At 43.2% G+C, this 16107-nt stretch overlaps 1 protein-coding gene across 1 annotated transcript in view; it reads left to right on the top strand.

Annotated features, from left to right (window-relative positions):
- PLXNA1 (plexin A1) overlaps window positions 1-16107 on the top strand; it is a gene marked incomplete in the record, with an annotated part of 497669 nt that overhangs the window by 419931 nt on the left and 61631 nt on the right. The window contains 1 exon segment of the mRNA XM_077451741.1: window positions 10242-10384. Coding sequence (XP_077307867.1) covers window positions 10242-10384 — 143 coding nt within the window.

A 16107-nucleotide genomic window follows, 5' to 3' on the forward strand; every position in this document is an offset into this window, starting at 1 on the left:
GAAATGTGGGCGAGAAACTAGGACAGGGGAGCCTGTGAAGTCTCTTGCAGCGAGAGCCTAATTGCCCATTATTTGTCTAACCGGAACGGAAGGGTCGTAACCCTGCCAACTGCCGGGGGCCCGGAGGTGGGGAAGAAAGCTGGCACCGAAAAGGAGATTAAACAAAAATCCCCCAATATATAGAAATAAATATATATATATATATATATATATATATATATATATATATATATAGCTCCTCCAGAAAAAAGCTATAGATAGCAGGAGCGACAAGGGAGCCGCTGGGAAGATGATCTGTAATATTCTACAGCTGCCAGATAAAAGGATGGGCTTTTAATTAAGTGGCGTGATATCTGTACCCGTTCTGCGCGTTTCAGCTCTTCCATGTGCAGATAAGAGATCGCCGCTCGCCTGGTGACCACATTCTGCTGCCCACCCCCTCCTTCTCCTGCAGCTGACGGCTTGAAAAGTTCCTCCTTCCAAGTCCACACAAATGTAATTGAATTTCTCTCTTAGATCTATGGCTCAGGAGCCGGGAGCTGACACTTTTACCTTTTTTACGGTTCTTGAACAGAAACCAGCAACCCGTCTGTGACTACAAGACCCAGCATGCTTTGCAAGCCGAAGAGCTGGCTTTGCTGGTTAGGTTGCAGAATGTCGTCTTAAAATCAGCAGTAAGGCTGAGCTCTAGGCAAACCGTTAAATGCAGAGATCAAATGCGTATACAGGAGCTTGTTAAAGAGGAAGTAAACCCTGATGAGTTTACTTCCTCTTTTTTTCCCTGCAAAGGTAAAGCATAATGGACTACTATGCATCGCATAGTAGCCCATTATGTGTCACTTACCTGACACAGGAGCCAGCGAAGTTGCGCTGTCCCCTGTAGTCCGCCGCATCCATCTTGCTGGTGGCGTCTCGCAGCTCCGCCGCTGTCATTCGGCGAAGCCGCGATGACGTCACTCCCGCGCATGCGCACGGGAGTCGACAAATGCGGCAGCTCCATTTTTGGAACTGCCGCGTTCAGTGCGCCTGCGCGCCGCTGTCTACGGCGCATGCGCCGTAGACAGCAGTGCCCGTTTTCGGGCAAATATCTCCTAAACCATATAGGTTTAGGAGATATTGCTTGGACCTACAGGTAAGCCTTAATCTAGGCTTACCTGTAGGTCAAAGTGGTTTGTAAGGGTTTACAACCACTTTAACCTTCCAAAGGATTTGCATGTCTGTCCATCCAGTTCTAAGATAACTACAGCTTGGCAGCGCAGTCCTGTATGCCAGGGCAGTTGGCCTCCATATACTTTTACAGGTCTTGTCCCTCCCTAAGGCCGCGTACACACGGGCGGACTGTATGGCCTACTTAGTCCGTCGAAACACATTTCAGCGGACAGTCCGCTCGTGTGTGGGCTTCAGCGGACTTTTTCAGCGTGCAGTCTGGCGTACTAAGTATTTCGGAATTTCCTTAATTCTGTCCGTCATACTATGGTTTCAGCGGACAATCCGCTCGTGAGTAGGCTAGTTCAACGGACTAAGAATGGCGCATGCTCAGAAAGGATTTACACGGCGGAAGGGTGCTTTGCTGTGTATTGGACTTCCTATTTCTAGTCCCGTCGTACGTGCTGTACACGTCATCGTGCAAGCTTTCGACGGACTGTTTGTGCATCCGTGTGTGGTCAAGTCCGTTCATTCGAAAGTAGGACGGACTGTCCGTCGGATTGTATGACGGACTAAGTACGCCATACAATCCGCCCGTGTGTACGCGGCCTTAGTCTGTGACTGGACTTGGCATCAAAAATGCATGGAAAGTAGGTTATATGTTTTTTAATGGCATAGTTCACACACCAGTGCTTGCCGTTCCAGTTTCAGAGGAAAAAAGTAGAACATCAAAAACACGCTGGAATACGCATGTCCTTATTTAAGGTTAAGAAAAAAGAGGGGGAAAAAAAGCATTGGCCTGCATCAAAAACGCATAAAAAAAAAAATGCGCATGCAGAAAAGCATCTGGTACACATCCGGACTGCATTTCTATGGTGTGAACTGGCCCTTAAAGTGGTTGTAAAAGCTCCAGGTTTTTTATTTTCATGCGTTCTATGAATGCGGGTAAAAAAAATCTTTTGTGTACATCCTTTTGACAATATAGCACATATATATATATATATATATATATATATATATATATATAGAGAGAGAGAGAGATATATATAGAGATATATATATATATATATATATATATATATATATATAGAGAGAGAGATAGAGAGATATATATATATATATATATATATATATATCTATCTCTATCTCTATGTGCTATATTGTCAAAAGTATTGGGTCACCTGCCTTTACATGAACATTAATGTTTATTTCTATAAGGCGTGCCCATCCCTATAGATGAATAAATGATAATTTACCACTTTATGCAAATGATCATCTGTGAAAAATCAGAAATTCGACCCTAAAAAAAAAATACAATACATTCAATAATGAACAAAATTGAAGGGAAATTTTTTAAAATGACAATAGACATAGAAAAGTCCACTTCTAGTGTCCAAGTTGAGGCCTCAAAGAGCAATTAAATATCAATATAGATGACACATGAATGAAACATGCAGAGCTCCCGACCCAACAGCCAAAAATGCCTCCTCCTTACCGTATTTCATTGGTCTATGAATGCAAAAGTGCATAGACACCAAAAAGAGATCACTCCAAGGTCTACTACAGTCCGGTCACTCACAACACAATTTACAGGGATACCCAACTTTCTCATGGATAGTAGAAAGAGAACAACAGGAGACTATAGAGTATTATCGTGCAATACTCTATAGAGTAAGCATCACAGGTTATAGAAAAGCATAAAACATCTCACCGTTGTACACCGGCTGGTGTGATGATATCACAGGCCACTAGCTCCGCCAGGCGCGTTTTGTCTGCAAATGGCACGTCTACAGGAGACAAGAGGCCGGTGGCATTATTTCCCAAGTCATTGATTTGGAATAAGTATAGAGATAAAGGCACTCATTTTCATCATGTCTCTTCCAGGTCTTTAACAGAAGCGGTGATGCCAGGCCCGAACCCCCCCAAACCTTTGTCATGCCTTTGAGGTCACTTTGAACTTTTCATTGGTGACGGCCTACCTTTTCTGTAGCCAAAGCATGCTTGTGTCTCGGGTTTAGGGTCTAAATGACAGAATCACACTTTGTCCTCCGTGATGATCACATTGAAGCTAGACAAATATATGTACAGTTGAAATGAGATTTGTAGTTCTGTTCGGGAAGTCTCCCCTTCCAGAGAGCACAGCCAGATTGCTGACCTCCAGTGCAAAAATTAGGCAGGAGCTTGGTCTTGGACATGCCCTCCCTATCCTGCTGAATAGATGGTCACCACTCAGTTCTTTCCTCCTGTTGACATGGTCCCTGTGTTGGACTGACAACCATGCACAGAGCAATAGTGGCTTGATTGGAGCGGTGCCTTGACCCTTCCTCTTCAAATTGGGGAATAAAAACACGACTGGGTTAAATTCTTTTTTTTTTTTTTAATGCCAGCCAGGATTTTACCTTTTTAATATAGCTAAATTTTCAGCTTAAAGGTTCTGCGCCTGTGCCTGTTCCCCTTTGAGGAAGGGGCTCCGTTTCAGCTGCTGAACTGTTAAATAAGCGCGCGCCCGTACGTAAGCAGTGTCCTTTAAAAACGTACGCATTACATCTCGCAAATTAGAAGCCACTGAAGTGCGGGCGGCCGTACACAGGTGTAATAAAGTAGCAAATTTACGAGGCATACTTAAGGTTAATCTGTGCTAAAAATATATTTAATCAATTGGCTTTGTCCTTACTTGAACCAGATGCTTTTACAGCAACTGCAGGGTTGTTGCGCACGGAGCGAACCGCGGCATAGAGCGCGTGTAAGTGAGACCGCTAATCGGAGTTCTGATCTGTAGAAGACTTTACAGACGAAAATCACTATTCAAAAGGAAGACGTGGCCCCCTGCTGCCCTGCTGCCAATGGCAAATTCTCAGGATTAAGTTATTACAGCAGGAACACTATCCTGCTCCCTCCTATCAGTGTTTTTTTTTTTTTTTTTTTTGAGTATAGAGGTATTGAGAAAAACTGTTTATTTTTACAAAATGCAGAGCAGTAGATCGGAATCTTCAGATGGGCAAAGCAGAGTTGTATATTCGTATTATGCTCTTGTTGCAGCATGATAAAAGTTATTTAAAGAATGATCCAACTATTCAACAGATAACCTTATTTCTTATGGTGAGCTGTTTGTACTGTTATTTACTTGTATTCTCTCCCTGATGGAATATAATTGTCCCTCTGTAAGGACCCTGTGGAGGCGGACCTGTCTCCTGCCTAAGCTCAGGACTCATAACTGCCTGTATGCAGTCATTCCTGTTGTTTAGTTGCATTCTCTTCCTGATGGAATATAAATGTCCATCTGTAAGGACCCTGTGGAGGCTGACCTGTCTCTTGCCTGAGCTTATGACTCCTAACTGCCAGCAAGTGTTCCTCCCTGTTGATATTTAGTTGTATTCTCTCCTTGATAGAATATAAACGCCTCTCTGTAAGGAGAAAGTGGAGGCTGACCTGTCTCCTACCTGAGCTCAGGACTCCTAACTGCCTGCAAGAAGTCATTCCTGTTATTTAGTTGTATTCTCTCCCTGATGGAATATAAATGCCCATCTGTAAGGACCCCGTGGAGGCTGACCTGTCCTCATGCCTGAGTTTAGGACTTATAACTGCCTGCAAGCAGTCATTACTATGTTATTTAATTGTATTCTCTCCCTGAAACAAAATATAAATGTCTATCTGTGAGAACCCTGTGGAGGCTGACTTGTTTCCTGCCTGAGCTCAGGACTCATAACTGCCTGCAAGCTGTCATTACTGTTATTTAGTTGTATTCCCTCCCTGATGGAATATAAATGTCCATCTGGAAGGACCCTGAGAAGGAAGCCAGAGCTCAGGACTCATAACTGACGGAGCTGCTGGAGGAGAATAAAATACATTATTGCACAGGATTTATATAGCACCAACAGTTTACAAAATGAATAGAGAGAGTACAGTTACAATATAGTTCAATACCAATAGGGTTAGGAGATCTCTGCTTTATGAATGCTTACAATAAAAATAATTTTCTTTTTTTTTATGTAATTTTGACAGCAACTTTTGTTAGCACAATTTTTATCGTCAGCACGCAAGTAGGATATAGGATGGCCTTTACAGCCTGACATTTCTGCTTTGACAGGGAGAGAATGCAAGCAAATAATCAAAAGTTTATTCCTATTTGAGCAGCAAACCTGCACTGTTTTTCATGTTGGAGAGCAGAGATTCAGAAAACTACAAGCTGGTGATTGGTTCCCTTTAAACATAATCTGCCATTTTAAATTCTTAAAACTAAAGTTCGTCCCAGTACTGTGGGACTTTTGAGTGCGAGCGTTTGAAGACGCAGTGTTTTAGAAACACAGAAAAATGTATTATTTCATAAAACAGTATGACGGTCTGAAACACCATACATAAAATAGTACATAATATCCATATATAATATGAGAAAAAGCACTTTTCCTATAGCCCAACACGTTTTGTGAAATTCAGGATAAATCCCTTCTTCAGGGTTATGAAGGAGCTAATAGTTGGAGATACTCTGGAACCGAAGAAAACGAAGTCTAGATTTCTAGAATTTTTTTCCAGCGTGATGCTTCCATATTTAACACAATGTTTGCCTTGTTGTATGCTACAACTCTAGACTTTGTTTTCTCTATACCAGAGTATCTCCAACTATTAGCTCCTTCATGGCCCTGAAGAAGAGATTTACCCTGAATTTCCCGAAACGTGTCATTTTATAGGAGAAGTGCTTTTTTTCTCATATATGGATATTCTGTATTATTTTATGTATGGTGGTGTTTCAGATTGTCATACTGTTTTATGAAATAATACAGTTTTCTATGTTTGTAAAATACTGTGTCTTCAAAAGTACGCCCTTAAAGTCCCACAGTATCGGGGTGGGGGGGTACTTATTTTCTCTAAATACATAACATATTTGGGATGGTGGCAACAACAATTGGAGTTTTTTATTCTCCATAATGGTTTCCTCTCTTTTGATTTTTTTTTTTTTCTTTTCTTAAAACTAAATTTCTGACCTAGAGAAGCCACGGCAGGTGTACCTGTCCTTACCTTTGTTCGCTATTAAAGGCCCCCCTCTGATCTTGGGTTTTATTAAAAGAGCTTGGCAATCCTAAACTTTGAACCTGGAGGTGCTCCTGTAACAAAGGTTTTCTAGTAGGCTGCTTGTGGTGACCGTCCTTAGGAAGGACCTTTAAGGCTGGGTTCACACCGCTGCGGCTAGGAGAACCGGATGTGATTCGCACTGCACTGCAAATCACATCCGATAGTATGGCTGAATTCGCATCGCACCCGCCCACAAACTCGCACAGGACCCTTTTTTTGGTCCGCAGCAGAATCGGATCGCATGGGTGTTCACACCATGCGATCCGATTCCTGTCCGAGTTTGCAGATCGCACTGCGATATGCGAACTGATCTGGGGGTGTCATTAAGGTTTCACTGACACTCCCAGCAGTCCGCATAGGGCAGTGTGAACTGCCGGCGGGAGGCATGCGATGCGGGAACCCGCCGCGGATTCGCGGCGTTCCCGCATCGCTTCAGTGTGAACCCAGCCTTAGGGTTCAAACAGGTTCTCTTTAAGGCTGGGTTCACACTGAAGCGATGCGGGAACGCCGCGAATCCGCGGCGGGTTCCCGCATCGCATGCCTCCCACCGGCAGTTCACACTGCCCTATGCGGACTGCTGGGAGTGTCAGTGAAACCTTAATGACACCCCCAGATCAGTTCGCAAATCGCAGTGCGATCTGCAAACTCGGACAGGAATCGGATCGCATGGTGTGAACACCCATGTGATCCGATTCTGCTGCGGACCAACAAAAAGGGTCCTGTGCAAGTTTGGAGCGGGTGCGATGCGAATTCAGCCATACTATCTGTATGGCTGAACTCGCATCACACAGAGATCGGATGTGATTTGCACTGCAGTGCGGTGCGAATCACATCCGGGTCTCCTAGCCACAGCAGTGTGAACCCAGCCTAAAGTCTCATTCGTATCAACTAAAAGTAAGCACAGTTTTCTGTATGTCTTGGAGGTTCTTCTACAACTGTCCACAAGTGACCATGCTCCCTTGTTGCAAAAAAAAAAAGTTGGATCCCCCCTGGAAGTAAATAGAGTATCCGACATTCGAGAAAGCATCAAAAATGTAGAGTCATCCTTCTAAATCTGCTCAGAATTAATATTTATTATGAGTTTTTGAGGTTTGCTGGTGAGATGAATGATCTGACAGTTTGTGTCTCTCGAGTACGGCATTCAGCCTCGAAGACATCTGCGCTCGAGTTCCCAGGTCTATACAACTTGGTAAGAAGCTGCTGGAAGATCTCGGTGTCCCTCTTGGAATTTTAAAGCAAATGTTTAAATGAAAATTCGAAAATTTGAAAACAAGCCTTTTTATTGCAGAATAGGCCTACTCCATCCTTTAGGCAATAAAAGATCTTTGAAGAGTTACCAAACCCAGGACTCTGCATTCACGATATCTGGTCTCCCACAGAACATGGAAAGGCAATTATTTTAGTAAATATAAACTGCTAAATACCTTTTCTCATCAGCAGTATATAGCAGTCTTGTGACTTCTATTAGCTTCTGGTTAAGGCTTGTAGGAGGAGTTTTCGTTGTACTCTGACTGTCCTATGAGGCTGAGGAACCCTGACACTCTGTGCAGTGCTGATTGGCCATGTGCTGATCACATGTACCCTCCCAAGAAAAAAAAAAAAAACTCTAGCAATACACACCAAACTGAGCATGTGCAGAATGACTCCCAAGACACTCTTCTATCAGGAGATGGTTAGGGGACAGTTGAAGAAGGGGAGGATCAAACAACCTTTTTACACAATTAACCCCTTAGGTTCTACAGTGAGTATAACAAGCATGCTTTACTTGCATATACAGACTGATTTTACTGTGGTGGGTTTAGTAACCTGTACACATGCACAGCTCAGTGTATATTCCTGTCCCCTGCCGAGAGCCAGCATGAATGATGCAGCCAATCAGGATGGCCAAAGATCCCAAACCCAGAAATACAATGTAGAAATGGGTGTATAATTTTAAATTTCGACTTTTTTTGTGGGGGGGGGGGGATATTTATTATAGCAAAAAGTTGAAAATATATATATTTTTTTCAAAATTGTTGCTCTTTTTTGTTTATAGTGCAAAAAATAAAAACCATAGAGGTGATCAAATACCACCAAAAGAAAGCTCTATTTGTGGGGAAAAAAAAGAACGTCAATTTCCTTTGGGTACAGCGTCGCACAACTGCGCAATTGTCAGTTAAAACGACACAGTGCCGAATCACAAAAAATGGCCTGGTCAGGAAGTGGGTAAATCCTTCCGGGGCTGAAGTGGTTAAGGGAATGGGAAAACATTTAAAATACGCGATTTCACTGTGCTTTTACCTGCTATTTTTTTTGTAAAGTTGATGAAAGGGTCTCTTTGAAGCAGAATGGAACAGAGCTGGTAATTATAGGAGAGTGTAGCAGATAATCTGCATAATTTCAAGTAGCATCTATAACCCAATCAAGGAGCAGATTGTTGCTTTATAATTTATGAAAGGCAATATTTGGGGGACATGCATACTTTTTTGTTCTTATGGATTATATTTATTTCAAGCGAACCTATTACAAGAGGTGTGTTGGCTGCCATTGCTGATCTCCTGTTAATTCATCTCAATACTATCCTGATAATCTCCGGTTTATGTGCTTTTCGGGGCCATCAACCCAATTCAGCCTATCCTTTTCTGGATCAGTGACTTTGCACATACCAAACCCATAGGCAGCCAGCCAATTGGCATTTTCACAGGACAATTATCTTCCGTAGCCCTTGTGTGTTTTTTATTACATAGTTAGCCAGGTTGAAATACAGACGCAAGTCCATCTAGTTCAACAAATAAAAGAGAAGGAAAAAGAAAATCATACAATCCCATATACACAATCCTATACCCACAGTTGATCCAGAGGAAGGCGAAAAAAAACCCAGTAAAGCAGGATCCAATTTGCTACAGCAGGGGAAATAATTCCTTCCTGATCCCCTCCGAGAGGCAATTGGATATTCCTTGGTTCAACTTTACCTATAAATGTCAGCAACCAATTCTATTAGGTACATTTAAGAAAAAATCCAGGCCTTTCTTAAAGCAATTTACTGAGCTGGCCAGAACCACCTCTGGAGGGAGTCTATTGCACATTTTCACAGCTCTTACTGTGAAGAAACCTTTCTGTATTTAAAGATGAAATCCCTTTTCCTCTAGACCAGTGGTCTCCATACTGCGGCCCTAGGGCCGAATGCGGCACTTTGCTTGCATTTATCCGGCCCCTGACATTAACTAATTGGGCATAATGCCTGCCTCTGACATTAACAGTAGGGCACTATGTCTCCTACTGATCCCAGTGATGGGATAGTATTCCTCCCACTGACACCTATGAAAGGCCACTATTTCTCCCACTGACACCAATGATGGGCCACTAGTTCTCCCACTGACACCAGTGATAGGCCACTATTTCTCCCACTGACACCAATGATGGGACACTTGTCCTTTCCTTGACACCAGTTGATGGGGCATTGTTACCAAGGCCAGGGCTTGTTCTACTCCCACTGGCCACGGTCCAGCCCTTCTAAAGTCTGAAGGATAATAAACTGGCCCTTTGTTTGGAAAGCTTGGAGACCCATGCTCTAGACATTTAGCGTGCCCCCTTGTGCTCTGTGATACCCTTAAAGTGAATAACTCAACACCAAGTTCATGTATTTGTACATGCTGATCGTATCCCCCCTTAATCTCATCTTCTCAAGAGAGCATACATTCAGTTCCTCTAATCTTTCCTCATAGCTGAGCTCCTCCATGTCTCTTATCAGTTTGGTTGCCCTTCTCTGCACTTTCTCCAGTTCCCCGATTCACCTGTTTGAGAACCGGTTCCCAAAACTGAACTTGCATATTCCAGATGAGGTCTTACTAAATTGTGCTTATGCCACCAACCCAAGTCAGCTTATCCTTTTCTGGATCGGTGACTTTGCACATGCCAAACCCAGAGACAGCCAGCTGAATAGCATTTCCACAAGGCGATTATCCTCCGTAGCCCTTGTGTGTGTTTTCTTTTTTTTTTTTTTTAATTGCTGTCTTTCTTTAACTAACATGCCTTTTCTCTTCTCGTAGCCTTCGCTGAGCTGCAGACTGACATCCACGAGCTAACCAATGACCTAGACGGAGCCGGCATCCCCTTCCTGGACTACCGCACCTACGCCATGCGTGTCCTCTTCCCCGGCATTGAAGACCACCCTGTGCTGAAGGAGATGGAGGTAAGCACCGCAGTATTGTTGTTGAGAGCCTGCAACCGCTATACGTTCTTTGGCTTAGTGTCAGGAAACGGATGAATGCAAGAAGAATGAGCACGTGTCTAATCTGGGACTTTGGCTCATACATCGCGCTCATTACACCGCTATTGTTCAGCAGGGGAAGAAACAAGAGCACCAAATTGCTGTTTTTTTTCCCCCCTCTCTGGGGCTGCCCAATGACTTCCAGATCCCTCATTGATAATGTCAGGTGTTGATAAATCCATTTTCTGTCTATTGAGTCACTAGAACCAACGTGAATTTGACTTTAGCAATTCCAAGGCTCAGCTAGTCAGATGACGGCATTGCTTTGCAGCAGAATCTCTAAAGCTGACCATCAATGGATCAAAATCTGGATGGTTTAGAAGCAGGGCCATCTTTAATATTGATTGGACCCGGGGCAAAATTTTTCTTAGGGCCCCCCTCCCCCCATGCAATTTCGCTCTACAACTTCTCTGAGACATACAATAAATAGCAGCTATACTTAAAATCAGTTTACTGTATCAGATCAGGCAGCGATTGTGATTGGTTGCCAGAGGTTAAAGCATATCATTACTGCTTACTGACTGGTTGCTAGAGGTTACAGCACTCCTTAAGGCTCACTGATTAGTTGCTATAGGTTACAGCACATTTCTGCTTGTTGATTGGCTGCTAGAGATTGCTGAACAGTAATACTGCTCACTGGTTGCTATAGGTTACAGCACATCATCTCCTCACTGCAGGGGGCATGATATACCTATGAATGCTGCCTTTATTTACATATCGGTGCAGTTGGCCTCAGCTATTTACATATGCATGTCACTGCTATTTACATATAAATGCCAGTATTTACATGTAAACACAGGTCTGCAGGTGAGTCATCTGTACACAACAATAGGGCAGAGTTGGGCAGCATTAGTAGCAGCACAGGACTAAAACTTCAAGGGAATGTAAACTGGGATAGTTGGCAAGTATGAGGCAGCTGCTTTGGGCCCCACAACAATGACAGGGCCCAGGGCAGCTGCCCCTTTTGCCCTGCCTTAAAGACGGCCCTGTTTAGAAGAGACCAACCTGACTTTCAGATCACCGGTGGCCATTCCCATTCGAGAGGAATCAACATAGTGGTCTATTCCTCTCAAACAGGATTGTTGGAAAATTTGTGTAGCCAAAGTTCTACAGGTGACCGCATCTCCTGCTGCTGTTGTATTTTGACAGCCGACCCGGCCAGCTGTCCAAGTAGCCGAACAGGCTGTACCAGTTTGTATGCACGGTACCTTTCTCACATACATACACATAATAGGGCGAAATTGGGAGCCAACGAACCTGCCAGCATGTCTTGGAGAAAACCTATGCAAGCACGACGAGAACCTGCACACTCCATGCAAATAGTGTCCTGGCCGGTTCCATAGTAACAGCCTTGGAAAGATCTTCAGTACCCCTGCCGGTCACAATACACGCATGTATACATTCTACAAGTGTGTCTATGTAGACCGCCGAGGCCCAGCGCTGTTCTTACATAAGAGCAAATAATAGAGGCATTGTTCGGAAAATTCTTATTGTGGCTGATAAACCGGCAAGTCTTCCGTCTCCAACAGACTAATTGCCGCTAATAATCACAATTCGAATGTTTCTCTCGTTTTTTTTTCTTTTTCTTTTTTTTTACATTAATGAACTGGCGCTGCAGAGTTAAAAGCTGGTGAAATTTATAGCCAGCAGGGTTTATATGACTATTTAAAAAGAGGATGCCATTTCATTTTTTATACAACAAAAAACTCAGCCTATAATTTATGCCGAACGCTGTAAATTATAGGGCGACGGCTGCAAAAGTGATAATTTACAGCGGCAGCAAATGTCATTTTTTGGAGGAGATGGAGGATTTTTTTTTTTTTGCAGGCTTTTAAGATGGTATTTATGATTGTGGCAGCGATAACCCGACTACTGTAGGAGACAGCAGTGGCAATTGTCAATGAACTACAGTTCTCAGCATACCGTGGGCGACTTAACAGAAAAATGTTTCTATATTGTAAATTGCATTTGAATTGAGTTAATTATGAAAGAAGAAAAAAATTTAACACAAAGCAACAGGTTTACTTTAAAGACTAGGTCCAGGTTTTTTTTTTTTTTTACTTATTTCTTAATTTTATTTATTACAGGTACTTGTATAGGTCTGGGGCAGCGCTTTACACATGTATATTGTACATGCACGTGAGCCCTTTCTCTTAAGGAGCTTACAATCTAAGATCACGTTCATATATACTATATTACCAAAAGTATTGGGACACCTGCCTTTCCACGCAAATGACCTTTAATGGCAGACCATAAAAGTTGACCCAAGTTTTGCAGCTTCAACTCTTTCTGGGAAGGCTGTCCACAAGGTTTAGGAGTGTGTCTATTGGAATGTTTGACCATTCTTCCAGAAGCGCATTTGTGAGGTCAGGCACTGATGTTGGATGAGAAGGCCTGGCTTGCAGTCCCCCCTCTAATTCATCCCAAAGGTGTTCTATCAAGTTGAAGTTAAGACTCTGTGCAGGCCAGTCAAGATCCTCCACCCCAAACTCGCTCATCCATGTCCTTGTTGACCTTGCTTTGTGCACTGGTCTAAATCATTTGGTGGAGGGGGGATTATGATATGGGGTTATTTTTCAGGGGTTGGGCTTGGTTCCAACATGACTGCGCACCAGAGCCCCACTCCTCTTTTTCTCTTCTCCACTCCATTCAGCGTTGGAAGCTAAAATAAATACCGGTTAATTGGTTGTCTTAAAAGGGAGGTCCGCCAAATTTTTATTTTTATTTTTATTTTTTTAAGTCAGAAGTTAAAAATACTGCAGCTGCTGACTTTTGAAATATGGACACTTACCTGTCCAGGGTGCCCACGATGTCGGCACTCAAAGCCAATCTTTGATAAGGGAGTCAGGAAATGAAGCCTTGCTGTTTAACTTTTTGGTTCCCTACTGTGCATGCAGTAATCCGGATGGTCCCTGCTGTCTCTGGGACCCGTGTGTTTCCCAGCAGACAGTGGGGGGTGGGAGAGATGTAGACTCCCGTGGGAGCCTATGCCCGGAAGTGGGTGCAATTACCTGTATTATACAGGTATCTGCACCCCCCTCCCCCCTGAAAGGTGCCAAATGTGACACCGGAGGAGGGGAATGTTCCGAATAGCGGAGGTTACATTTTTGTGTTAACCTCTGCTTTAAAGTGGAACTAAACCCTTCTATTTCTTACAGCCAAGGAAGCTGCCATCTTAGCCTCTGTTTGATCCACAGTTGTTAATGTGCTGCACATGTAATCATTTACTGCACTAGCCATTTGAAGGCTTGACCGTTCAGTTGAGAGTACAAGAAACTGTGACAATTATCCTTCATGGCATGCCTTGAATGTAACGGTTTTGGGAGACCATCAAATTGTTGGGGTTTAGTTCCACTTAACTGCAAGGCCCAGCATGCCCCGGCAAGCAGCTGTGTTCAGTTTGGCAGCAGGTAATCATCAGGCCTTAAAGTGTGGAGCAGACATGTGTTTGTGATAAAACATACGCAGATGTAGTTGATATATTACTGTGTTTAGTTTTGCCCCGGATCCCTGGCGTAGTGTTAGCCGGTCCCCCACCTGAATAGGAAGTCACTGCAACCGCAACTATATTAAAAATTCTTGCAGTATTTTATTACAATTCCCATTTGTAAAAGTCAAGCCCTATGTGAACCAATACAGGCTTGCAAATGTTTAAATGAAAATTGAGCACATTGTTTTAGTTTAAGGCATTTTCAGAATAGGTCTAAGTTTTTGTTTAGCTGAAGATCTGATTGGCTGCAGTTTGAATTGGTCCTGTGATTGTTATAATTGGCTGCAGCTTGGATCAAATTGGCCATACCTGGTCAAACAGGCCAACCGGCCTGGTTCCACCCTAGTTTAATGCTCTGGTGAACTTTGGGCTAATCGGGCAGAAATAAAAAATGTTATGGTTAACCTCGTGTCACATGACAGAGCACAGTGAAAGCTAGGTTCAACTTCCTAATGGTGTAGGTGTCTGAGAAGTCAGTCTGCAGGAAGCTTTGTCAATAATGATTATCAATGCCCAACCAATTTAGCAAAACCTATGATTTGGGCATCCTGGTTGCAGCAGGACCCATTTGGGATTTGAATAGTCCTGTAATGGAGCTCATGATCTTTTAGAGCAGTGGTCTCCAAACTGTGGCCAGAGCACCAGATGTGGGCCTTTGCTTGCCCTTCTCTGGTCCTTGGGGCCCTATTGCTCACCCAATACAAGGCACTATTCCTCAAACCGACACCATCAATGGAGCACATTCCTCCTACTGACACCAATGATAGAGCACTATTCCTTCCCCTGATACCAACAATTTGCAATACTCCTCCCACAGACACCAATGATAAAGCACCTATTGCTTCCACTGACACCAAAAATTAGGCACTATTCCTCCCACTCACAACAAAAGATGGGGCACTATTCTTCCCATTCATACAAATGATGAAACATTGTTTACTCCCATTGATGACAAAGCATTTTCTACTCGCAATGGTCACAATGCCGCCCCCAGAAATTCTGGAGGGCAGTAAACTGGCCCTTTGTTTAGAAAGTTTGAAGACCCCTGTTTAGAGTGTTGCTAGCCCTAAAATCAGTCTGGCTATGAATTGGTTCTCTAAACATACAGTGTATGACTAGGTTTTTTTGCAGCTGACCATCACAGCTATATGAGCTTCTTGGACATCTTATTTCCAAACCATGGACATTAATATGAAGTTGGCCTCCTTAGTAGCTGTAACAGTTTCCACTCTTCTGGGTAATCCTAGATTTTGAGTATGTCCATCTGAATTTGTGCTCATGCAGCCAAATGAGAATTTGTGAGGTCAGGTACAGTGCTGGTGTTGAAGGAGAAGACCTTGCTTTCAGTCGGTGTTCAAACTTGAGTACACCAGGGTTGAGAGTGAGTACTGATGTTGGATGAAAAGATCTGACTTGTAATCGGCACTCAAATTCATTCCAATGGCATCCAGCAGCCTTGAGGTCAGGGTTCTTCTGCAAGCCACTCAAGTTCCTTCACACTAGACTCAATAAAGCATGTCTTTGTGGAGCTGACTTTGTGCACAAGGGCTACTGGAACAGAAAAGGAGCTTCACCAAACTGTTAGCACAAGGATGGAAGCACACAATTGTCTAAAATTTGTATGCTATAGCAATACCAGTATCAGTCACTGGAAACACCTGAACCTAATAATTTGGATGGGGTGTCCACCTACTTTTGGCCATAGATTGTATTTTAATGCCAATTACATTTCTAAATTGAGTATACCTTGCCTTGCCAAAGCACGTCTGCTGCGTCTCCTTGTTTCTGGCATTCTGTGCCAGTAAATTCTACTGGAAGCTAAACACTTTCCAACAAGCAGACAGATCAGAGGAAATGTGCATTTAGTCGGAGCTAATATATAAATATTGATGGAAAAATCCTTTTGTCGCGAAGAACAGTGCCCCCACCCCCCTGATTGCTTTTACCAGCTACATCTGGCCTTTATAAAAATGGGTTTAGCCCCATGACACAGGTCTCTATCGAGTAGAACATACCATAAAAGCAGCCCTCTTACTCTATATCATCAATAGGATTTCCAATAAAGACCCATCCAATTAAATGCCTTACATTCACTGCACTTGTTTCATAGTTCGATATGTTTAATGGCTTTCCAAATTTACTTCCCAAAGCCAGC

The sequence above is a fragment of the Lithobates pipiens genome, unplaced genomic scaffold (genome assembly GCF_037356315.1).
Source record: "Lithobates pipiens isolate NorthernLeopardFrog02 unplaced genomic scaffold, aLitPip1_a1.2 Scaffold_23, whole genome shotgun sequence".
NCBI classification, from domain to species: Eukaryota; Metazoa; Chordata; class Amphibia; order Anura; family Ranidae; genus Lithobates; species Lithobates pipiens.